Below are 27347 nucleotides of genomic sequence, written 5' to 3' on the forward strand. Positions count from 1 at the left end.
AAGATCAAGCGAGCAGATTCCTATCCTCATCTTTTCTTCGAGAATTGCAGTAATGTTGCAAAAGGTATGTCCTTGACCCCATAGAAGACTGTGCCGGCAGCCAAAATGAATAGTAATTCTTAGCCTTATTATTTTTTTTTTTTATTCACTAGTTTATCTGTTTATCTGTCTACTTGATCTATTCATTTCTATTTATCTATCAATTTATTCACTTATTTATTGATCTATTTATATATTTGTTTATCTATTCATTTATTCATTATCTATTTTAGGGAATTGCTAAATGTGTTGGAGGATAGGGAGGGAAAGGTAGTTGCAGTGGGAAGCGCTACGAAAATGACCGTGATGAGTGAGGAAAATGAAGGAGAAATAACGAAAGATGAGGTGAAGGCAGTTGTTAAGATGATGACAGCAGGTAAGGCACCTGGTCTAGATGGATGTCATGCGGAATGTCTGAAAAAAGGCGGTACAATGATGGTGGACTGACTGGTGAGGTTGTTTAATGTTTGTTTAAGAGAGGGTAGAGTGTCGGAGGACTGGAGGAGTGTTTGTATAGTTCTACTTTACAAAAGAAAAGTGTACAAGTGTGAGTGTAGTAGTTTCAGAGGGATCAGCTTGTTCAGTGTAGTTGGGAAGGCTTATGAGGGTGTTTTGATCGAGAGGATTAGGAGAGGAACAGAGGGAGTAATTGGTGAGGAACAGTGTGGATTTAGTACAGGTAGGGGTTGCGTAGATCAGATTTTTGTGGTAAGACAGCTATGTGAGAAAGCTATAGGAAAAGGTAAGGATGCTTTTTGGGGGCTCTTATGGATTTGGAAAAGGTTTATGACAGGGTAGACAGGAAGGCACTGGGGAGGTATTACGGGTATAGGGAATAGGAGGAAATCTTTTAGGAGCTGTCAAGAGTTTTTACGAGATTAGTTGAGCGTGTGTCAGGATTAGAAATGGAGAGAGTGAGTAGTTTGAGGTAAAGGTGGGACTTCGTCAGGGATGTGTTATGTCGCCCTGGCTGTTCAATTTATACATGGATGTGGTGGTGCGAGAGGTAAATGCAAGGGTAGTGGGTCAGGGATTGGAGATGGTTAAAGAAAATGGAGAAAAGTGGGAGATAATCCAGCTGTTTTTTGCTGACGACACTGCGCTTGTAGCAGGATCAGAGGAGGGATTGAGGAAGTTAGTGACAGAGTTTGGGAAGGTGTGTGAAAGAAGGAAGTCGAAGATAAATGTGGGTAAAAGTAAGGTGATGAGATGTACAAGGGGAGAAAGTGATAGCAGACTGGAAGTGAGTATCAAGGGAGAGAGACTGGAGGAAGTGGATAGTTTTAGATACTTGGGTGCAAATGTGGCAAGAAAGGGAGTGGAGGGGGAGGTAGAATGTAGATTGAGAGAAGCAAGTAAATGCCTTGGTGGACTAAAAAGTGTAATGAGAAATAGACATTTGGGAATGGATGCTAAGAGGAGATTGTATGAAGGAGTGGTTGTGCCGACAGCACTGTATGGGGTAGAAACATGGAACATAAGAGAGGAAGAGAGAAGGAGTTTGAAAGTGTTTGAGATGAGGTGTCTGAGAAGTATGATAGGGGTTACAAGGCTAGATAGAGTGAGAAATGAGGTGAGGAGGAGAACGGGGGTGGAAAGGGAGTTGGGAGGTAGGGTTGATGAAAGAGTATTGGGATGGTTTGGACACATGCAAAGAATGAATGAAGAAAGATTAGTAAAAGAGGTGTGGAAAGAGTGAACATGAGGGGTCGACCTAGGATGAGATGGATGGATGAGGTAAAAGGGGCATTGGGAAAGAGGGGAATGACTGTTGAAGAAGGATGAGATAGGACAGAAGACAGGGGTGAATGGAGAATGGTTGTATATGGATGATGTGATGCATGAGGTGGAATGGGTTGGGGATGGGGGGTGAGAGAGTATATATGAGAAATAATTTGACGCTGCCCAAAGGGATTTCTCCCCGTCTTCTCCTTTTATGCATGAGGGGACGGAGAGTGGGGGTCGCCGATTTAATGAAGTGGCCTTGCTGTGGATGTGCTGTGTCTTGTGACACTGCTTCTGACTCAGGGCAGTGGGCGAGATGGAGGAATGACCCGCCAACCAGGAAGTGCCGAGATAAGAGAGAGGGAAGAGGGTGGAGGGGAGTTGAGTGTGATGGGGATGGAATGGGTGGGAGTGTTTTTATGCCTTTGTTTTTTGGCTACCTCCCTTATAAGGGGAAAAAAAATTGGTATATGTATGTATCTATTTATTTATCTATTCATTTATCCTTATTCTATTTGTTTTTCTATCTACCTAGGGTATCTGCCCTCTGATGTGATGACCTTTGACCTTCTCCCAATGATGGGTGGTTGACATCTTCAGCTTGCTTTAATGAACGATTTCTGTTTATCTCAAACGAATTTAAGAGGAATTTGGTTACCGATTTCTCAGCTTATCGTGGTTTTTAGACTCAATTCTCCAAAGAAAATATGAAATTCGTATTGGTTATCCGAACGAGTTTAGCGGAAGATCAATTGAATCAGATGAGATGCCTTTAGTGTGTAACCAATACACTAAAATTTATACAAAAACAGGTATGCTTGCTTGACGAGACGACTGTGATTGATAATGTCATCACGGGTCTGGCTGTAGGCAGTGACATCATATCGACTGCCGACGCGTTCTGCTTCATTTCATATCAGTCACAGAGGAACTTCCCTCTTTATCTATCACTGAAGAGTCAAGCTGACAAGGAAATGATACAAAAGTTTGTGTTACTGTTGAAGAGGCCTTTTTTCTAAGTATGTAACTGAACTACTTCACAGATACAGACGAGTAGTTTTTATCGTAAACGACAAGTTGCAACACTATTGTCGATTCTCGTCGCTATTTGTCCATCGATCTGTTTAAGTGTTGTATAGACCCTTAACCACCTCCCCCCCCTGCCCATACCAACCCCCGCCTTGTATTCTGTTTTATTTATTTGCCTGTTAATTTATTTTTATTTGCTTATTCCTGTATTTATTCATTTACTTTTGTGTTTGCTTATATATTTATTTCTTCGTTTACTTATTTGTATTTTATTTACTTATTTATTCATTCACTCATTCACTTATTTATTCATTTATATACGTATTCATTTACCTATTTATTTATTTATTTGTCCATTTATTTGTTTACTTATTCATTCATATACATTCATTTGTAACCCTTATTCATTTACTTATTTGTCCTATCTGCCTATTCAATCATTCATTCTTATTTCATCGACGATTTAATTGTTTTTACATATCCGTTTATTTATTTGTGTGAGTGTGTACATATATATATATATATATATATATATATATATATATATATATATATATATATATTGATGAAAAAGTATTGGAATGGTTTGGACATATGGGAAAATGAGTGAAGAAAGATTAGTAAAAGAGGTGTGGAAGGCAGAGATGGAGAGTGTGAATATGAGTGGGCGACCAAGGATGAGATGGATAGATGGGGTAAAATGGATTGTGGGAAAGAGAGGAATGTCTGTTGAGGAAGGAAGTGAGAAAACAGAAGATAGGAGTGAATGGAGAATGGTTGTGTATGGAAGACACTGTGATGCATGGGAGGGAATGGGCGAGAGATGGGGGTGAGGGAGTGCATGTGAATGATATTTTGACGCAGCCTGAAGGGATTTCTTCCCGTCTTCTCTTTTTCTGCATGAGAGGACGGAGAGGATGGTGAGGGAGAGTGTGCGAATGATATTTTGACGCAGCCTGAAGGGATCTCTTCCCGTCTTCTCTTTTTCTGCATGAGAGGACGGAGAGGGGGGGGGGTTGGCTGTGGATGTGCTGTATCTTGCTACACTGCTTCTGACCCAGGGCAGTGGGCAAGATGCAAGCATGACCCGTCATCCAGGAGGAGCCAAGATAAGAGGGAGGGAGGGTGGTGAGTGGGAGTGGAGTATGTGGGGATGGAAGAGTGGAAGTGGATTTTATCCCTTTGTTTTTGGCTACCTCCCTTGTAAGGGGGAAAATCGTTGGCATATATATATATATATATATATATATATATATATATATATATATATATATATATATATATATATATATATATATATATACATACACACATAGTGTGTGTGCGTATATTTATATACATAACACGCGCACACACACACACACACACACACACACACATATATATATATATATATATATATATATACATGTATATATACATACATATATATATATACATATATATATATATACATACATATACATACATATATATCAATATATATACATACATATATATATATATATACATATATATACATACATATATATACATACATATATATACATACATATATATATACATACATATATATATACATATATATATACATACATATATATACATATATATATACATATATATATATATATATATACATACATATATATATACATATATATATACATATATATACATACATATATATATATATATATATACCAAAAGACACATCCACGTCAGGGCCCGACAGCCGAAGCTACTTACTACCACCGCTTCACTTGCGTGGCCACCCTCCCTCCTCTTCCCCATACGCGGAAATAGAGAAGACGAGGATAAATCCCTTTCGGGCCTCGTCAATTTATTGTCCATTCGCATTCTTCACTCACACCTATATCTTGCCTTCTCACTTCCCTGCTCAACAGACAATCCCCTTTTAACCAAGGTCTCCTTTACTCCGTTCATCCATCTCATTCTCCGTCTTCCTCTCAAGTTCACTCCATCAGCCTTTGCCTTCCACACTCTTTTTGCTAGTCTTTATTCACTCACCTTTCCACAGTTAATTGGACGAAAAGAAAATTATTTCCAAACATTAAAGATTTCTAAAATTTCGATATTATGAGTAAAGATAACTACCTGCAAAGGAAACTGTTAAATCGATGACTAATTCTGTGCTGCTTCTCTAATGTATTTTCTACAGCAATCAACTGTGTGACAGGAGTCGTAGTGTTCTGACATCGGCTGGTCCTATCCGGATCACTCGGACTGGTGACATCATCATGAACAAAGGTAAGACTCGCGCAGGGAGGAGATTGGAGCCAAACCCCGGTGAGCACAATAAGTAGTGGGATGGATTGGTTCGTGTAGGTCATCGCAGTGAATAGAATGGTAATATGAAATATTATACACACACACACATACACACACACACACACACACACACACACATATATATATATATGTATATATATATATATATATATATATATGTCTATATATATATATATATGTATATATATATATATATATATGTGTGTGTGTGTGTGTGTGTGTGTGTGTGTGTGTGTGTGTGTGTGTGTGTGTGTGTGTGTGTGTGTGTGTGTGTGTGTGTGTGTGTGTGTGTGTGTGTGTATTGTTACATCTATGTGATGTGTACATCCCATATATGTAATTATTTATTATCATTTGCGAGGAAATGTCATGTTCGCACTATAACTATGAGTGATACCTTAGTTGATTATGGCCAAATCCTATGTCACCGTAAGGTATTATGTTCTTTACGTGACTCTGCATTGTATCATACCTATTTGTTACTGTAAACTATTGTGTTCATTTATAAGAATATTGTATTTGTGTTTCAAGTGTCCATTGCGCATACACCTCTGTTACATAAGTCTAGTTACGTCATAGGTGGTGACGTAGGAATATTTCTTTTGTATTTCCCGCGCAAGCAGACCAAGGACCAGATCCATTAGGAAAGAAACCCGTATAATGATATAGGCTCGTCATCCCTGTAGCAGGATCAGATGAGCAACGAGTGTATAACCCCGTCACGTTGAAGAGGAACAATTCTTTTGTATTCACCATTGAGCTGTGAGTTTACCTTCGGGCACCTGCTCAGGGCTACCCAACTTGTCAGATTCTAATATGCCTGCATTGAGGTTAGTATCCTCTCCCCTCGGTCTCGTAGCAGTGACCCAAATCAATTAGGACTTAGCTTTGTAGTGCCCCTTTTATGAGTGTGCGCGGAGTGGTGTAGTATTAGGGCTTATGATTAGCTAAGATTTCAGAACTGAAGGATTATGATATGGTTATGACAGTCATTTTTAGGGCGTGTGAACTCGTTCCTGAGTTATACAGGGTCAAGTTTAAGCACATAAGAAAGCAACCTAGCATGTCGCACGTAAAATTTAGTAGGGAAAAGTGTTTATTGTGGGACCAATGGTTAAGATCTCAAAACATAAATAAGGACTTTGAGAAACTGGCTGAACTGGTATTGGTAGAGGAGTATCTGAGGTCTATCCCTAAAGAGGTGCCATTGTATCTTCAGGAAAAAGAAGTCTCGAAGTTGGAGGAGGCCGCAATCTTAGCAGATAAATATGAATTGAAAAGACCCTCTGCAGGAAAAATCTCTGTTACTCACGAAGGGAGAGGAGACCTGGCGATAAATAGACAGAGAATCTCGCTCTCATCAGGCGAGTCACCTACCAAACCCATAGAAGTCAGGAAAGATGACTGTAATAAGTCATCACCAATTAAGTCATCTTTTTACTGCAGAAGGGTAGGCCACCAGATAAGAAAGTGTTGGAAAAAACGAGGAGAGATGGAGGGTGTCAAGCCCGTAGCGTTAAGGAGTAAAGTACCTCCACAAAGAGCAAGGCCCAGGGAAAGAGTGTAGCCAAAATAGTGGCATTGGTGATTTTAGAGATAAATAACAGTCCATCAGAAGTAAACGGGTGTAAAGATATAAATAGTTTGGAGGGTAAACTTAAACCCCACTTAAAGGAATATCAGCCATTTCTGTTCCAAGGCTTTATCTCCATAGGAGGAGACCGGATGCGAGTCACCATCCCACATGTCTCAGAGGCTCCTCCAATCCCTAATGCTGAGTAGTCTGGGAAAAAGCCCAGTGGTTGGAGAGTGTAATAGTAGGCTCCCTAGGGGGCCTAGCAAAGGTACCTTTAATATCCCTAGACTACAGTCGCCTCTCTACGGGGGACAGGCTAAGGTGGGGCTGGTAGGTGAGTTGCCAGTTGTCGGTGTAGATGTTATACTAGGGAATGAATTGGTTGGTGGGAAGATGTGTCCCACACCCATAGTATAGGAGATACCGGTTGTTTTGAAAGAGACCGAGCAACTTGAGAGGCAGCACCCAGGGTTATTTCTGGTTTGCGCAGTTACGAGGGCAATGGTCGCACGGAGGGAGTGGTCTAAGGGCCAAGTGAGACCATATATATATGTATATGTATATATATAAATACATACATATGTATATATATATATGTATACATATGTATATACATATGTATATATATATATATATACATATATAAATACATATGTATACATATATACATATATATATACATATGTATATATATATATATACATATATATACATATATATACATATATATATATATATATATATATATATATATATATATATGTATATATATATGTATATATATATATTTGTATTACCTTTCAGTGCCGAAAAGAAAAACTTTGAACAGAGCCCTCAGCCAGTATTCGGAGACTCGCTCTCCCCCACTTGGAAAGTTTCTACCCAAAGCAATAGTCTTCTTGTAGTGACTTTGTTTTTTCAATACCTTTGCCACCGAGAACGGAAGGTGCCACAGGGACTATTGAAAGAAACCTTGCCGCAGCGATAATAGAAAGAAAAATAGTATCTTGTGATGGGACGATACCAAAAATTTTAATCATCCCAATATAAGTCCCGACAATGTTCTAAACCTTCGATTCCGATACCTGCGATCATTATAATTCATAGTTATTTCCATGCCCTGTAGTTGGTTTAGGAAACAAATACTTTATGAACAAAGTAAACCTATTAATCATTTATCGGAATCGGAAGCTAAGAGGAGTATCGGTACTCGTATCGGAATCGTTAAAAGTTTTGGTCTTGTCCTATCATTACTAATTAAATAAACTGGTAGCAGTGATTAAAAAAAAAAAAAAGGCACCCAGTATGGATGATTTTCATCCTTCACCCCCGTGGGGGCGCCACCGAGATGAATAAAATCGCCAGGCGGCAGGCAGAGTGAAAGGCAAAGCACCACCCAGCACGGAAGAGGGCAACGGAAAGCCCATAACCGCACCTTCGCAGTATAACCAAAACTGCGTAGGATAAACAATATAACCTTTCTGGTTGGAAGAATTCTGAGTGGATTTTGTGTTATCGGATAGATTTTTCTATATTTCTGTTTGGTAAGTATTCGATGACCTTGCATCCTTCTTCGTATATGATATTGTTGGATTGTGTAGAATATATCTGTGAGTAAAATAAATTAAATACATTACAAATATTACACAAGGAAAAGAACTAACAGAAGAAATTATTTTGACAGGAAAAAATATCACTCACTCCTGTAGCTATAGACTCCTGTGGTTCTTTGCTGCTGCTAGATATTTCCATTGTCGTCCATCCTGTCCCAACCCCCACCAATTTTCTGGACCCTCTGATTTCATGAGCTCTTGATCGTTTTTAATATTGTTTCACCCGCCTCTTACGTGGTCTTCCGAGTGGCCTGACCATCTACCAGGGAAGATATATATGAAAAAATAATAGAAGTTAGACACAAATTTTCAACAAAATGGAAGCAAAATAATTAGGGAAACTACCTGGAAAACAAAAGAGACTAAGCAGGTTAGAAGAAATAAAAAGGAAGAGAAGTTGGAGAAGGAATTAGAAAGGCCAACGCTAGGGTAAACTTTCCATTTCCAACATAGCATCGCATAGCATGGCATCGCATCGTATGACTTTGCATGAAGGAGGTAGAAGGTACAGAGAAGGAATGATCGTTTCTAACCTATTCTGTTGTACTCGTATGTGCTGGGCGAGCAATGCAAATATGTCTCTCATTGTAGCGTATTTCATATTTCTGTATATAAATACTATTTCCGTTATATTTAAGGTAATAAAAAAAAATCCCACAGCAACGACGAAATAGATATTTTAATTTGTGATATGACGTGGGTCAGGTTCGGGTATCCGCAGACGTACCAATTTATATAGACCACTTCAGTCGCGGGCCCAATGGATAGCGTCTTGAACTCGTAAGTTAGAGTGCCGTGACTCGCTGCGGGCCTGCTGCCTGCTCCGTTGGTTCCCTACAGCTCTGGCCAGGTGGGGGTGGGGAAGCGACCCAACGTCGGCCTAAAAAAAAAAAAAAAAAAAAAAAAAAAAAAAAAAAAACACAACTATCAGGGCTTTGCCCTACCAGGAGTTTCTTAAGAAACACTTACTGCCTGCATATGGTATGGTGAGTTAGTCGCGGCTCCGAGATGAATTAAGTCACCTGACTTTCTACCTGACTGTACAATATAGCCTTCGCCAGACGATTTTATTCACCTATGAGAAGTAAGGAAGACCCCTCACTCTCCGCAGCGTGTTAAAAGATATCCTGAACACATCTGGTGGCGTCATAGGAAGCGTGCTGGTCTTGCATTCGCTTGGTTGTGGGTTTGAATCCCGCACTCTTTTCCGATTCCCAGCAGTGACTAGTTATCTGCCTCAACAGTCCCTAAAGCGCATGACATGGCCGAGGTGACGGCTTCGACCGCAGCTACTCAGCGCCTCCTGGCGTGGGCTCCTCACCAAACCTATCTCGAGTAGATTTACGGAAAATGTGAAAATGCCTCAAGATATATCAGAAGAGATACGTGAATGTGAGGACGGAGCCTTTACTAATACGGCGTTTCGCTTGTTATTACAGTTTTATCTAATATCGTCTGCTTCGATACTCGATCTTGCCATGTTCGCTGCCCTAGGCACCTTTTGTTTGTTTGTTTTATTCTGGTTGCCGTCAGAAGATTGTATTCGGATGAGAGACAAGGGAAGCAGCGCTATAAACAAGCCAGTCCTTTCACGGTTTTGTCATTTTTTAGGTCTTATTCTCTCTCTCTCTCTCTCTCTCTCTCTCTCTCTCTCTCTCTCTCTCTCTCTCTCTCTCTCTCTCTCTCTCTCTTTCTCTCTCTCTCTCTCTCTCTCTCTTGTTTTTCCTCTTTTTTCCGCCCTTCGAAATATGTTGATAAAATAAGTAAGAGAATTAGAAATTGGAAATGGCCTGGGAAGATTGTCACCGAGAGGATAAAAAATAAGCACTATTTCTATCAAGCACAAGGTGGGGTTGTTATGCACAAATGAAACGGATACGGTATCGTTGCTGACCTTTGGGATACTGCCGGGCAATGGTTTATAGTAATTTTTGGTCATTATCCCAAATTTCCCAAAATGCCTCATATCAGCGAGCTCTTTGAAACAAACTAATGCGCAATAAATGTAGCTTTATCAATAAAGTCTTTCCTGTGTTACTTTATAGAAGAGTAATTTCACGAACACAGTAATTATGAATATTCTTTCTGTTGGGGTGTGAAGGGTATGGAAGCTTGCTAGGAGAGACAGACGGGTGGGGGGTGGGAGTTGACTGGCGATGACGTGAAACAACGCACTCCTTAGCGTATGCTCTCAATTGATGATGACGATGTGTTCTGTCGGAAAGATATGTTATAAAATTTTAGGAGCGTGAAAAATTACCATTACCCCCTTTATCCCCACTGAGTACGAAACTTACTCCCACCCCCTCCCCCTCCCCTGTGGGGGGATAAATTACTCCTCCCCGCACCATCCCTCACCATTCCCTCCTCCCATAGTGAGGTAATCTGTCGTCCCAAGATCGAGACACAAGGTGGTGGTCTGTGTCTTGTATCATCCCGAACCGGGAATCACTGTATGAGTCGTGAGACTGTTGTTCTTAGCCTCCAGAGTTACGGATACCGTTTATTGTGTCGGAGACGCCTGAATTCACACTATTCTGTATAAGATTCATAAGTCCCCAGGTGCACAGCCAGATCTCGTTCTCTGGCTGCCTTGAAGGCAACTTTATTTTGTTCTTGTCTGCTGAGAGATGGCGTCCTAGCCGCTGCATTCTAACATTCACTAGAAGTAAAGTTTGCAAGAGCCAGTCGACGAACATCAGAACTCGGGAAATTATGACGGTAAATTCGAGATTGTGTTTTATTTTACGGAAACTCGTTTGAAAACACACTCACACTCGATCATAACTCTCAAAGAAAAGCATTTTGTTTCGGCCTTCAGGGAGCAGAATATTTGATACCACATATGTTATTACAACGCGACCTGGATCACAAAATGTAATAAATTTCAAAAAAGTCAAAAAACAGAAACCACCCTTTAGTATCTATACCATTATTCCTATATTATGGAACAGATATTGCACGTTTGGAAGCTTATATAAAAAAACAATAAGGTGTATCATATATCATCTGTTGTTTTGCTGTACCCAACTACACAAGCCATTGTAGTCATGAACGACCTGATCAGCTGGGGAATATTTCCCCCCCCTCTACCCTTCTTCCTCCCTCTTTTTAGCACCCCATGAGTACTGGGGGATCCTGGAATCCCCACAAAATCGTTAATAACTCCTACAGTTCTCCAAAATGTCGGAGTCGACATGACGTAACTCATAAGCTATATGACGTCATCACTTATAAGCACCGCCTCTTTAACAGTGTGACCATATTTAGCATAATTATGCTAAATTTAACATATCTTCCTAAAAATAATAACATATTAATAAAGATATATATAACATAAACCGAAGGTATCAAGAGAAATAAAGTATTTAGCGTTATTTTTACCGACCTAGCACAATTCCAGCTTGAGATATCTGGTCACCCACCTCCCTACAAGCAAAAATTTTTGTACACCTACCTCTCACTAAAAATCGGTAACCTTCTATATCCTGAACGAAAACGCGTTTTATACGTATACCGCACTATCTAAGAGTAATTCTTCTTTCCTGGGATTTCCTAGATTTTGTAACTTATCTTTCCAAATTGACACCATGAACAACATTTCATGAAAAGAATTGTGTAAGTGATTTCAATGCCATCGTAAAAGTATGTCGGGTTCGTTAAAGCCCAGTAAATCCTTCAAGGTTGAAAAAATCACGATAATTTAAATGATCGCCGGGTCTTGGCAAGGTATAAATCTTTGACTAAGAAACGGTTTGTATGTGGGCAAAAATCACCTCACAACTTCAAATGCAGCTAAAGAAAATAAGTTCTTTGGTCAACCGTATTTCATTTTACACTTGTTGCCAAACGTCATTTGTTTGCATTCTGTCAGTGATTTATTAACAAGAACCTATATGAACACCACCCAGCAGTTCTAAGCTACCAGAAGAGGCTGGATGACCGCATTGTGAACAGCTGCCCAGGATGTAACACTTCACCCCATACCATACAACACATAATGGAAGACTGCATTATAAACAATCATGCACGCAAACAACATAACATACACTCTATAAAGGATTTGTGGGAAAATCCAGATTTGGCTGTGGCATTCCTTGGGGAGACGGGACTGCTCGGACAGACAGTCAAGGGAACGACAACAACAACAACAACAGTGAAAATTTTGTTTTCAAAGCCGTAAGAGTGCACGAGCCTGAAGGTGAAGCAAGACATATCATAACTGTCTAAACACATTTTTCTTTGTTACTGCACTAATACAAGTTTATTTTTCATGGACTCCCTTGAACTACAAAAGAACTTTTGTGCACAGAAATACATATGTCAACCAAATCTAGGTTCAAAAAGGAAATAGGCAAGAACTGGTTTACCAAACGGAGAATGGAATAGACTTAGTAACCGTGTTGTGAGGACTGAAGCAAAGGATTGTGAGAAGATTAGATAACTTTATGTATAGGAATGACAGGTAGTAAGGGACAAGGAACTACCTAGCGTTGGCCTTATGATCTCTTGCAGTCTCCTCCATACATACATATACCAAGGCTTTTTCCCCCTTACAAGGGAGGTAGCCAAAAAGGGAAAGGCATAAAATCATCCCCACCCATTCCATCCCTGAATACACTCCACACCCCTCCACCCTCCCTCTTATCTTAGCACCTCCTGAATGACGGGTCATCCCTGCACCTTGTCCACTGCCCTGGGTCAGAAGCAGTGTCGCAAGACACAGCACATCCACAGCAAAGCCGCTTCATTAAATCGGCGACCCCCCTCTCCGTCCCCCCATTGCATAAAAGGAGAAGACGGGGAGAAATCCCTTCAGGCTGCGTCAAATTTTGCTCACACATACTACCTCACCCCCCATCCCCCCACCCATTCCACCTCATGCAATCACAACATCATCCATATACAACCATTCTCCATTGAACATAAGACGTAGCCTACACTACGTCTTATCTTCAAACAATGAAAATTATATTCCCATAGTTCTGATATGGGTTACGTTTAAGTAATCACAATGATACTTGGCCACTATCAACAACATCCCCTTCTTTCTCCCCAGACGATGACCTTCCTGACAGTGAAGTAAACGAAGCCCTTCACAGGAGCAAAGATTCTCTCCTGGCTGTTACGAACTACTCTCCAAGGCCTCTCCACATGCTCCACGTTCCTAAAGGACGTCATGGGTACTCCAGAAACCCCACAGGAACCTATTTCACGTCCTGAAGTCCCTGCATCTCCACTGCAGGGATCTCTCTGCCTGTTTCAGTCAGGTACATGAAATTGATTAAATAGCTCTGCCACTGGGAGTCGTTCCTTGACTGTGCGATTGCTTGCCACAAGCCAAGGACGCTGCCATTGTGATGCAGTGCAGGACATAACAGTTGGAATGTTCTGGAGCTTGTCCTAACCATTCCCCGACACTTGTCGGGTGGCTCTCCTGAATAAAACACTCAATGAAATTAAGATTACATATTGCATCGTACGGTTGACGTCGGAGAATGGCTAGGACCAATTCCAGAACATGTCTTTTGGTAATTCCTGCACTTTACAATAGTAGCGTCCTTGCATTGTGGTAAACAGTCGCAAAGCTAAAGGTTCGAATCTCAGTAGTTGAGTATTAATTCATTTGTCGAAACTTCGCACATGAAATGAACCTACGAGCCATCAACCCCCGCCATTTCCTCCCTGAACTTCTTCTTTTTGGTTTACGAAAAAATATATAAATAATTACGATCTCACCCCTGTGTATTGAAATGAAAATAAATAATCAAATAATTTACCATTTGTTTTATTTTGGATATACTGCTACTATATAATATATATTTATCTATATATAATATATATTTAAGGTTTAGGGCAGACTTTCTACGTCGACACGCTGATAGAGGATTGTTAGTACATCAGAAACAGACGTGTTCGCAGAGAACCGTAACTTCTCAACAAAATTTACCAACCCCGTCTTAAAGTTCATTCGGTCAGTAAATTTCCCCTATATGTTAAACTTCCATACCTTGTTCTACTTTCCTCCAATATTGAATCGATGTTGCGTGACAGTCTATAAAATTTTTATGCACAAGTAGATTTTAAGTTCACAATTTAAGTTCACGTCTGTAAATAATTCTCGAAATGGCTCATTTTTCAACTGTAAGGATCGCCTTCCGGCTGAACTTCGTTCGCCCGTCATTTATAAATACACTTACCCTAGTTGCCAGGCAGAGTACATTGGAAGCACTACCCGAGCTTTCAAGATTAGAGTAGACGAGTATTAGGGTCAGCCGTGGAAGATAGGTTGAGGATCACATTCGGCGGTGCGAGACCACTCCCAACTTTGCAAGATCCAAGTGAGTGTGTGGTGAGTTGGCATCTGGTCGGACTTTGTCCCCCTGACACCACGCGGGTTTTGTTACGCCACGCGGTGCCAGCCCGCCAAGCGACAAGCGTACCCAAGCCGGGTTGGCCCCACCTCCACACCACCCGTGCTGTATCACGTGGTTGCTGCTCTGGGAGACGATTGGCTGGGCGCCCAAGCAGTTAGAATAGTCCAGCAAAGTAGGGTCGCTTGGATTAGAGGTACGATTAGACAGGCGACGACCACGGCCAAGACAAGACATACACCTCCAGTCCTTGGCCACAAATAAGGTACAAGTAAAGTATTCTGTTTTCCACCTTAGTTAAAGTTAGCCATTGCTCTACCACAACTATTAATTACAAATAAAAAGAGACACAGTTGATCCTGTCTGTGTGGACACAGAAATCTCGGGCTGAGCAGATGTGCTTAATACGGTAGACGACGTCGCTAACCCTATTAATTACTCTACAATGGCCTTAGTACAAAGGCTGGCTCTTCTTCGCCACCCCTTGCCTGGTCTGGCAGTGACGTATACTCTGTCACCTAGGGCAATCTGCTTTATCCTTGCCCTTGGTCTCCTTGTGTGTCTGTCTACTGTCGCTGCTTCGAGGAATTTTTGACAACGCTCGAAGCAGGTATTAGCTACCGCCATGGTTTCGGCTGCCATATTGTCGACATTGTACCAAGGGGTGCTTGGCTTTGTGAACTCAGTAATAGGCAGAACGGGGTCACGGTGAAAACAAAGGAAATGCGGGGGCTCTCGCAGGACTCTGTGGTAAACCGAGATGTAGGGCAATACCGCCAGAGGGAGCATTTGATCCCAACCTGCCTAGTTGTCCTGGACAAGGGACCGTAGGGTTTTAATGATGGTCCCATTTACCCTCTCAACTACTCTTTTGCTCGACGGGTGATACGGCGTTATATTGTGGTGTTTGATGTTTGCCATTTCCAACACCGCCTTGAACATTTCGTTCATGAACTACCCTCCCCCGTCTGAGACCACTTGCCTAGAGGTGCCATGTATGGATAGTACATGGGTGATGAAAGCTAGCTACCATCCGTGCTTCTTTGGAATTTATGGGAAGTGACCAAGAAACAAATTAGGACATCGACCACTGTAAGTATGTACTTCGCACCATCTAAAGTGGTGGTTAATGGTCCTATGAGATCAACGTGTACTCTCTCGAACGGACTTTTCACGTCAGGAAACTGTCTGAGTGGAGCTGGGAGATCATATGAGGGCTTGCATGTGATGCAAATTTTGCAATTCTTTACAAATGCCTTTACATCCTCCGACATATTTGGCGAACTTTTGCAGCCGGTCAAGAGTGACTTGGACTCCTCCATGACCTGCCATTGGGAGACAATAGGCAATACACAATGCCACTCTCTTTGCTCCTTCAGGGACTACCAGGCGAAGTTCCACCAACCGGTATGTGTTTCTGCGAGAGTGATATAAAAGTCCGTCCGAGAGGAGCTGAAACTCCTTGATTGATACTCTTAAGCGAGGCACCTTGGGCTCTGCTGTCGTGGCTCCCTTGAGATAATTCTTTATTTGACCCCAGTCAGCATGTTCATCCTGTTCCTTTCTGATTGCTAGTTGGTCCCATTCGAGTTTCCTTGGCTACCCGTGGTCATGGTCGACACTATGAAAACGACCCAACCCAGGTAACGTGGGGTGGGGCTAACCCAGTTTGGGCACGCTTGCCGCTTGGCGGGTTGGCTTAGCGTGGCCCACAATGTCAACCAAAGGCCCGCGTGGTGTCAGAGGGACAAAGTCCGACTAGGCGCCAACTCCCCACAAGTATACGTAATTTTGACAATTTAGATCGCTGTCATACAGCTGACATTCGTGCGTTAGAATCACTATATATAAAAACTAGATGTCTATCACTAAATAATCCTCTGTCTAGTGTCCCCCATCGTGTGCTTCATATATCTTATCGGTGTTTTATTGCTTTATACATTTCGTTGTCGTTCAAGTTTGTGAGACTGTTGAAAATATCAATTTATGTGTATCAGTGTTATTTTGTGTAGTGTAAATTGCTACCCTATACTCTTGTTTTATTGTAGATTCACTGAAGATGGCAACACTGATTGCTGAAAAGCTTGAAAAATAAAATCTATGATGTTGTTCGTCGCCTCATTGGTAATTTTCCTCCCACTGAAGATTATTAGATTTTATGAAACTTAACAACGCTATTTTCGTTTACATATACATTAGTTGAAGCATGGAAGACAAATGAGTGGAAGGGCGGTGAGCTAAACACAGAGAACAGTTGGAGTTTTATTCACTGACGTTTCGTCCTTACCAGGACATTCTCAAAGTACTTTGAGAATGTCCTGGTAAGGACGAAACGTCAGTGAATAAAACTCCAACTGTTCTCTGTGTTTAGCTCACCGCCCTTCCACTGATATACATCAGTATCTGTATAATTGGATTTACTGTGCATAATTGTAGTACACAGGAAAGGAGAAACACTCGTTAGATCCCGTCTTCTACTCTCCAATTTATCATTCCTAGCCTCAAATTTATAGTAAATTTATCAGGAGGTTAATTCAAGAGAAAAAAGAAACACAATGTTCTATGGATATATGAGAGGGCCTAAACCAAATCAGGTAATCATAATAAGAAAATATGTTTCTCAAATTCAGATATCAGAACCGTAACATGAATGCAAAACACACCAGAGAAGCATATTTCAGAAAAACAATAATCTTATTAATTTGTTACTATACAGCTGCGACCTAAGTCCGAACCCACCCCATGATTTTTAGTTTTCAGATATAGCGTTTGTTACTAACTGTCATATTCACAGTATTTGTTTTAAGAATAAGCTACTTTCTTGTGTACAAGATGACAGTCTATAAGGATAATTTGGATCTGAAACTGGAACTGGAACGATAAAGTTTAGGAATATACAGACACCCGGGACTTTCTTTGTACAGGATCCAGAACCCTTGCCACGCGTATTCCCAGCCCATCAACACCATCACCACACCACCCCTCCCTCCTCATCCTCCTCAACACGCACCACCTCCACCTCCTTCCCACCACCTCCCTTTTCTGCCAATGATCAGTGTTTCCAAAGCTCAGGGACGCTTACACAGCTCTCTTGGGCCTACAACCCCCTTCCTTCTATTCATTCTCTTTCTCTCCTTTCTCTTCATCCACCCACCTCCCTATCCACTCCCTCCCTCTCCCCTCCTCCTTCCCATCCTCTCATTCATTGTGCATTGTCTCTATTTCTGTCCATTTTCTTTATTAGAGGTCCCCCCCTCCTTTTACTTGCTCCCCCATCGTCACCCCAACCCCAGCGTTGTTCCCCATTTTTGGTCTCCCCTCCTCCTTCCTTCCTCCTCCTCCTTCCTTCCTCCTCCTTCCTCCCTCCTCCTTCCACCTCCCGCCCACCCACCAGACTTTGTGTTTTGTGACATTATTTACTTTTTTCTCTCCTCTCCTCTTTTCCTCGATTCTTTTCTTATCATTTCTACTTCTATTTTTTTGTCTGCTTCTTCTACTTTGATTTTCTTTATATATTTCTTCTTTTACTGTTTTTTTTCCTTCCTTTTTTCTTAGAATAGTTACCTCCATCCTTGTGGAACTTTGTGGAGAAAGCGGTCAGGATCTGTCTCCCACAGACATAGTTCATTGGCTCCGCTTCCGCCAGTGACTGTGGTTGACAACCTTACTACTACTACTGTTACTATTTCTACTGCTGCTGTTGCTACTACTACTACTACTACTACATACTACTACTACTACCACCACCATTGTTATAAGTATTAATACTATTCTTGTTGTTGGTGGTATTGCCTTTATTTCTACAATTATTAAAATAAAACCACATCTTGTACTGGAACTACCGCTGCTGTTTCCACTTTTACTATTACTTCTATTTCTATTTTTGCTTCTCTCCTATCACTTCTACTACAACTACTATTAGCATTACCACCACTACTACCACTATTATTACCACCACCACTGTCGACACTACTACCACTACTACTACCATTACTACCACCAACGCCACCACCATTATCACCATTACTAAGATTACTATTACTATCACCACTACCACTATTATCACCATTGTTACTACCGTCACCACAACCAACATTAACGTCACTGATGCTACCAACACTACCACTACTAACGTTACTACGAGAACACTGCTAACACCACCACCATCATCACTAACATTGATATTGCATCTTTATCCTTTTTTTTTTTTCTTTTTTTTTTTCCTCCCTCTTCTTCATCGATGATCCTTTCAACTTCGGTCCTCCTTTTCTCTTCACTTTTCGAAAACGTCAGCAGATGTGGTGGCCCTATCGACCGTTTGCTCTTAGGATAGCGGCCTCCTGCCTTCCCCGGCTCCTCATTCCCCTACTTCGCGGTCACCTCCGTCAGACGGTCTCCATGAGCTTCCTTCTGCACGAAGGACGGCCCTGCAGCTGTCCCTCTCCCCCCAACCCCTGCCCCACCGGAATCCCCGGCAAATTTCCCGAGAGGGCTCCGGAAGCTGGTTACCACAAGATGTCTCCTCAACATCATTCATAAATATTGCTTCCTGTGAGTTCTTCAGATGTTTAATAAGCTGGACCTTCCCTTTCTTGCTCCACAGTCCTGTGACTCGAAAGGAACAAACGCAGGCTTCATGCGTCCTCCATTTCCCTAGGTTCCAGACACCTTAGCCCAGTGGTCTTTAACCATGACAAGAACTTAGGGTGGCCATGGCCCGCTGTCACAAATTGTACATTTGTATGTAATGGGAGGAATCTAAATATAAGTTAAACATATCAGAAAAATCAATCAAATATAAGATAGTTATGACTCTCAACAAAGTTTTTTTTTTTTTTTTTTTTTTTTTTTTTTGCGGGATGGGAACTGGTAAGAAAAATAAGGAGAGCACACAAATGTTGAAAATTCATGAAGAGGGGAATGAAGTGGAATGGGATAAGAACCATTATCTTAGCCTCTTTTTTGTTTAAACTATAAAAACTGTGACGGAATATCCCATTGTGTGTAAAAAAGGAGGTGCAGTGATGGTGGACTGGTTGGTGAGGTTATTTAATGTTTGCTGGCGAGAGGGTAGAGTGCCGGAGGACTGGAGGAGTGCTTGTATAGTTCCACTTTACAAGGGAAAAGGGGGACAAGTGTGAATGTAGTAGTTTCAGAGGGATTAGCTTGTTAAGTGTAGTTGGGAAGGCTTATGGGAGGATCTTGATTGAGAGGATTAGGAGAGGAAGAGAGGGAGTAATTGGTGAGGAACAGTGTGGATTTAGGACAGGTAGAGGTTGTGTAGATCAGATTTTTGTGGTAAGACAGATATGTGAGAAAGCTATAGGAAAGGGGAAGGATGTTTTTTTGGGCCTTTATGGATCTGGAAAAGGCTTACGACAGGGTAGACAGAAAGGCACTGTGGGAGGTTATGCGGATATACGAGATAGGAGGAAAGCTTCTAGGAGCTGTCAAGAATTTTATGAGAGTAGTAGAGCTTGTGTCAGGATTAGAAATGGAGAGAGTGAGTGGTTTGAGGTAAAGGTGGAACTTCATCAAGGATGCGTTATGTCTCCCTGGCTGTTCAACTTATACATGGATTGGGTGGTGAGAGAGGTAAATGCAAGGGTAGTGGGTCAGGGATTAGAGATGGTTAAAGAAAATGGAGAAAAGTGGGAGGTGAGCCAGCTGTTGTTTGCTGACGACACTGCACTTGTGGCAGGATTGGAGGGATTGAAGAAGTTGGTGACAGAGTTTGAGAGAGTGTGTGATAGAAGAAAGCTGAAGATAAATGTGGGTAAAAATAAGGTGATGAGATGTACAAGGGGTGAAAGTGGCAGTAGTCTGGAAGTGAGCATTAAGGGAGAGCAACTGGAGGAAGTGGATAGTTTTAGATACTTGAGTGCAAATGTGGCAGGGAAAGGTGGAGTGGAGGTGGAGGTAGAATGTAGGTTGAGAGAAGCGAGTAAATGCCTTGGTGGATTAAAAAGTGTAATGAGGGATAGACATTTGGGAATGGATGCTAAGAGGAGACTGTATGAAGGAGTGATTGTACCATCAGCACTTTATGGAGCAGAAACATGGAACATGATAGAGGAATATAGAAGGAGCTTGAATGTGTTTGAGATGAGGTGTCTGAGAAGTATGATGGGGGTTACTAGGCTAGATAGAGTGAGAAATGAGAAGGTGAGGAGGAGAACAGGGGTGGAAAGGGAGTTGGGAGATAGGGTTGATGAAAGAGTATTGGGATGGTTTGGACACATGGAAAGAATGAGTGAAGAAAAACTAGTAAAGGAGGTATGGAAGGCAGATGTGGAGGGAGTGAACATGAGGGGACGTCCTAGGATGAGATGGATGGATGGGGTGAAGGGGGCTTTGGGGAAGAGGGGAATGTCTGTTGAGGAAGGACGGGAGAGGACAGAAGACAGGGGTGAATGGAGAATGGTTGTATATGGAAGATGCTGTGATACATGAGGTGGAATGGACGGGGGGATGGGGGGTGAGGTAGTGTGTGTGAGCAAAATTTTGACGCAGCCCGAAGGGATTTCTCCCCGTCCTCGCCTTTATATGGTGGGACGGAGAGGGGGGGTCGCCGATTTGGTGAAGCGGCCTTGCTGTGGATGTGCTGTGTCTTGCGACACTGCTTCTGACCCAGGGCAGTGGACAAGGTGCAGGGATGACCCGTCATCTAGGAGGTGCTAAGATGGGAGGGAGGGTGGAGGGGTGTGGAGTGTTTTCAGGGATGGAATGGGTGAGAATGATTTTATCCTTTTTTCCTTTTTGGCTACCTCCCTAGTAAGAGGGAAAAAGCCTTGGTATATATGTATGTATGTATGTGTAAATGTCCCGATTGTCTGATCTGAAGATTACTAGGACCTCTCCCAATTCTCCAGATTATTTTTTAGCCATCAGGGCTTGTTAGCCCATATAATTTTGTAAAATGTTTCTTCCTCTAGTATTTTTTTCCTCTCTACTAAACACTAAAGATATAAATACGTGAAAGTTTTCGCTTCGTTAGTGTATCTTTCCCGGTGGTTACCCCCTACATTTGTGAAAACAATTTTCTAGTGGTTTAATTGCATATGTATGTATGTATTTATGTATGTATTTATGTATGTATTTATGCATGTATTTATGCATGTATTTATGCATGTATTTATGCATGTATTTATGCATGTATTTATGCATGTATTTATGCATGTATTTATGCATGTATTTATGCATGTATGTATGGATGTATTTATGTATGTATTTATGTATGTATTTGTGTATGTACGTATTCATGTATGTATATATGTATATATATATATATATATATATATGTCTATGTATATATATATATGTATATATATATATATATATAATATATATAATATATATATATTAAATTTAGATTTAAGAAGGAAATAGGCAAGAATTGGTTTACTAATAGGGTGGTCGATGAATGGAATAAATTTAGTAGCCATGTAGTAAGCGCTGAAACCATCAATTGTTTTAAAAAACGATTAGACAACTTTATGGATGGGGATGACAGGTGGTGATGGATACGGAGCTGCCTAGTGTAGGCCTTATGGTCTTTTGCAGTCTCCTTTATTCTTATGTTCTTATGTTCTTATATATGTGTGTGTGTGTGTGTGTGTGTGTGTGTGTGTGTGTGTGTGTGTGTGTGTGTGTGTGTGTGTGTGTGTGTGTGTGTGTGTGTGTGTGTGTGTGTGTGTGTGTGTGTGTGTGTGTGTGCGTGTGTGTATGGATATGTATATGTATATAGTGTTTGTGTGTGTGTCTTTTACTCTTAACTTCCTCTCCCACACCCATCTCCAAAGCCCACCACACACATGTTCCTCCTCTCTCTCCCTCTCTGATCTATTAAAGCTATTATGATGGTTCCGCTGCAAGAGTCTCTCTCTTTCCTCTCTCTCTCTCTCTCTCTCTCTCTCTCTCTCTCTCTCTCTCTCTCTCTCTCTCTCTCCTCTCTCTCTATCGCTGCGTCATCTGTGGTCCGTTTTACCCTCTTCACTCCTTTCCTATTATCAACGCTCTTTTTATCGCCTGATTCTCCCTCTCCTGCCTCCTTCGTCTTCTTGTTGACGTCTGCATCCGTCTTCGGGTTTCGTTCATCCTCCGTAGTTGCTTCGGGACACCCCAATTAGGGTTTTTAAGATGCCAGTTGAATTACAGTTTTGGGCAAAGGAAAAATAAAAATAAATAAACATCCCTCAATGCAAGAGCTAAGGATTCTCTTTCCCTTTTACCCTGGAGTTGGCTTTCAGCGAACGTGGTGGGGGGGGGGGGGCACCGCGTTCGCTCCTGCTCCTCAGCGTGTATTGGAGAAATCCTCACTGACATGAATCTACTAATTTTTAGCATTCGATTACTGAGAACGAAGCTAGGGGCAGGAACACCTGTGCAGTGATTCTGTAGACCTAAATAACAAAGTGATTTATTGTAACCATGTATGATAAGGTGAGGGAGAAGGAAACCATTGCACAGTGAAGATTTGTACAATTTTGTCAACGTTTGTGAAGACAGAATAAAGATAACTGAATCACAGTAAGTAACGCGGTGTGCTGTGTAGACGACACTAAGGAGGTAAACACTTTTTCTTTCTTTCTTTCTTTTAGTGCATACCCCTTCGGTTAAATCTCCATTATATCTTAAAACTGTGAAAATGTAGCACCTTCCATTAGAAATATCGATATCATGCGGTAGCCTCACAAATCCTAATCCATAGTATAAAGCTACATATATTTGCATCATATCAAAATTGCACAAGGTAAACGCGACGCACGTATCATATAGCACAAACGAGTATTATGTGATTCTAAAACGTTATACACGAGACAGACAGAAACGACCACAAACAGAGAAAGAAAGGGCAGGAATCAACAAAAAGAGTACAAATAAAATACAAAAGACGCCGGCATAGCAAAATTATATTGGAAATGTCTGTATTACAAGCTAAAGAAATGTCAATATTCTTCCTTCGAGGACAAAGGAAACTAACTTTCCACTTCATGGAAAATATCCCCCAATCCCAATCCCCACCCCTAGCCTACTCCCTCTCGGGTACGTTTGAAGAGGAAATCTCGTTTTGATCTTTTCCTAACTGCAAGCCTTCCGGCATTCAAAATGATGTATATACATAAGGAATGGCATCTCTCTATGTGGAATCGTCACATACAGTGGATACAAAACTGTGTCATCGTATCTCCTCAAAGGCATTATCACAATGGGTTATAATGTATTACAATAGATTAAAGTAACAAAGTATGTCTACAGAATATCTTTCTGCTGTTGATGAGATCCGGTGTAGAAAAATCAAAGAAATTAGTACATGAATGATGTGTGTATATATATATATATATATATATATATATATATATATATATATAATATGTATATATTATATATATACATGTATATATTATATATATACGTATATATATATATATATATATATATATGTATATACATGTATGTATATATATATGTATATATACATATGTATGTGTGTATATATATATATATATATATATATATATATATATACATATATATATATATATATATATATATATATATATACACATATTCGGAAGAAAGACACTGGACTCGTCGTTTGAAATTTATTCCTACGTTTCGAACCCTGTCCGGGGTTCGTCTTCAGGGTAATACATTGTCAACCCTAGGAAACCCTTAAAAAGGGCAATACCTGGTACACTGGGTTAGGTAACCTCCATTAACCGTTACAATCCCAGAGAAACCTCAAGTAGAACACACAGTCACAGGAGATACATATCCCAAGAATTAAACATAGCATAGCCAAAATTACACGAAAATACTTCCAAAGGGGCACCATGTTGCATAATTCACAAATCAATATTAGTATCAAAGGAAATGGCAAAGTATCTCTAGGCTAGATATAAATGTGACTAGAATTATGCGACAAAACCTCCTTAAGTCCAAATATGATACGACTCCCCATTGCCCTGGAATGCAATGGAATAAAAAAGTATAATACAGACATAAATAAATGTAGAAAAAATAGGAAAGTGGCCTACAAAAGATGGACCAAAATTCCACATGCCATTACTCACAAAACACTCATTAACATAAAGCTGGAACGTACAACGTTGAATGAAATAACCACACGACAATGAACAGAATCCCACATAAAATCAACTTCAACGATTCACCCAGAAAAACACAGCTATGACTTAAAAAATTGCAATTCTTCCTGATGTGCACCATATCAGTTCACAAACCCTTTTGGTATAAACATGAAACGGAATAACAAATTATATCCTTTAATCTAAAGCATTGTCCGTAAAAAATCCACAGAGAGAACGTATAAACATAGGAGTAATATACCACGTATGGACCAAATGACTACATAACAGAATGCCCAGCAAAAACAATTATTAATTTAAAACTGGTATACAACATAGTAATGAAATAAACATACGTAAAGACACAGTCCCACCAACCAATAACGCAGAAGGGCTGTCTGGCTTAGTGATGCAAAAAAAAAAGTTTTTTTTAATCGGATTTTTTTAACATGTTTATGTTTTTTTTTGTTTTTTGTTTTTACACTACCGAAGTTGCTCAGATATTAATATTGAGAATATAAAAACAGGTGTAAGTACTTGATTCATCCCTCCACATATGTGTACCGATCTTCAGACACTATGAAAATAAGCATAAGTAATTTACTTTTTTGTCAGATGCTGCAACAAGTGTAGATGCTGTATATAGGCCAATATGGCAACCTTACAAAATCTAAATAAGCATGAAGTTATTTCCCAATATATTGTGTCTGCATACACCAGCAATGTCATCAACCTGAAAACAAACAAGCATTGGTCAGCCTATGTGCCTTTATACAATATAGCTACGAGTATGTGCTGTACCTGTGTTTGATGGACTGCTATAAATGGTTTCCTCCATGTATATCCATCATGGTCCTCTAAAATCCACTCTAGTCTTAGCACAATCTTCAGGGATTGAACACTACAAATTTTCCTTACTACATCACTCCATGTCATGTGGCTCCTGCCGCTCATCCTCAGGCTCCTCTATATCAGATGAAATCATGACTCTAGGGTCGGGGCTGGGCAGATCATCAATCGAGTCCTCAGAATCTGCTTCAGAATGGCCCGAGTCGTCCGACTCAAGCTGGAAAGTGGGGATGCTGTTTGAAGCAGTAGAGTCCCTGCTGGTTGATGGCTGTGGTAGTGGTGGATTACTGGCATGAACTGCATGGCGAGGATATTCATGGGCATCGTCCATATTACCCAGTGCCAAGTTTTGCCCAATAAACACCAACTTGGCAGCTCTGTCGGTGGTCAAACGATTCCTTCTCGCAGAATGTATCAATGCATGTCTGCTAAAGGATCGTTCGACAGATGCACTGGGTGGGGGCAGTTGTAGGATGTTTGAGGCAACACGGGACAGCTGAGTTGAGCAACAGATCCCGTTCCATCAACTAGATGCTGGTGTCTTATCAACAGCACTCCAAACAAATGGCTTTGAAAAAAAAATTGATTTGGACCTGTAATCTGCCAACTCAGCTATTACTTGGGTCTCATCGACATTTGGCAGTTGTGCAGCAATTTCATAAATGGCCTGCATTGCATCCACCTGAAAATCAACAATATTTTTAGTATAAGTATATGATACCGCAACTTGTATAATTTTAAAGAGATACTACTAGTAATTTAGGTCAGGTGAATTCAGGTCAAGTAAGACTTGGAGGCATATGCAGTGGCATATGGGCAAGACTGGATTTTGGGGGTAATAAGAACATATTATTACAAAATAAAGATAAAAACTACTTACCGCTTCTTCACCCGAAAGGTGACATCCACAGTAACAAGGATCCACCAAGTTGGCTGCAAGGTGAATACTTTTCACCAGGAATTTCTTCCTTTCACGAATTATTCCCTTGAAGGCATCTTCTTCACTCTTGAGGATTTGGGATGAGGAGAGATTCTCTTCAAAGGACAGCTTTAAATCACTGAACACTTTCATTACCAGAGAGAGGTTTTTATTGTCTCCTTCTATGGCAGTGATGGCATCTGCCACTGGCTTCAGGAGCTTGAGAATACCCTCAGTCCGATCCCAAAATACTTCTGAAAGTAGGAGCTTCCTAATGGACAAATCCAAAGATGGCTTGGCATCATCATTGATTGCAAGAGCCTGAAGTGCATGTTTGTTAATGCATACACTCTTCAGACACTGGATAATGGATCCCCATCTGAAACAAAGGAGGACAACAATATTAGTACCAGTATGAATTCTCAATTCAAAACAGCTCAGCCATGAGAAACATTAAATTAAATGTACCATTAATAAAGAATTCACAGCAAGTTTACTGGCATAAGAATGAGATTTCAAATACTATTTTGCAAGTTGTGATCTTTAGCAATGAGTAATATACTAATAATTCTTATCTTGTTTTAACAAGCAGTTTTAGTGTCTGCTGTTGCCCCTGTGGTGACTGCTGTTGATGTTGTTTGAGTAAAGCAGTGAGCTTTTGGGACTGTTTGACTGCTTTGCAAACTAACATTTATGCAGTCAGACTGGGTATCTTCTGCAGACTTGAACTTTTTTAGGTCTGTGAATATTAAATGCAGAGTGTGAGCCATGCAACCATATGGTTTTATGTGAGGATAATCCAATTGAAGCAATTTCCAAGCC

The 27347-nt window shown here is 40.7% G+C and overlaps 2 protein-coding genes across 2 annotated transcripts in view; one reads left to right on the plus strand and one right to left on the minus strand.

Annotated features, from left to right (window-relative positions):
* The window catches only part of LOC143029485 (uncharacterized), a 21957-nt gene extending 7957 nt beyond the window's left edge, over positions 1-14000 (plus strand). The window contains exons 2-3 of the mRNA XM_076192136.1: positions 4976-5064; positions 13355-14000. Coding sequence (XP_076048251.1) covers positions 4976-5064; positions 13355-13518 — 253 coding nt within the window. The 3' untranslated portion in view covers positions 13519-14000. The remainder of the gene's footprint in view (positions 1-4975; positions 5065-13354) is intronic.
* Positions 14001-25323: 11323 nt separating this feature from the next.
* LOC143029486 (uncharacterized) lies at positions 25324-27115 on the minus strand. Its single transcript, XM_076192137.1, has 2 exons — positions 26487-27115; positions 25324-26288 (listed from the first exon to the last, which is right to left on the minus strand). The coding sequence occupies exons 1-2, from the start codon at positions 26676-26678 to the stop codon at positions 26130-26132; spliced, it is 351 nt and encodes a 116-aa protein (XP_076048252.1). The 5' UTR covers positions 26679-27115; the 3' UTR covers positions 25324-26129.
* Positions 27116-27347: the final 232 nt, after the last annotated feature.

Source organism: Oratosquilla oratoria, chromosome 11 (assembly GCF_046742065.1).
Source record: "Oratosquilla oratoria isolate Oo_2021 chromosome 11, ASM4674206v1, whole genome shotgun sequence".
Lineage (NCBI taxonomy): Eukaryota > Metazoa > Arthropoda > Malacostraca > Stomatopoda > Squillidae > Oratosquilla > Oratosquilla oratoria.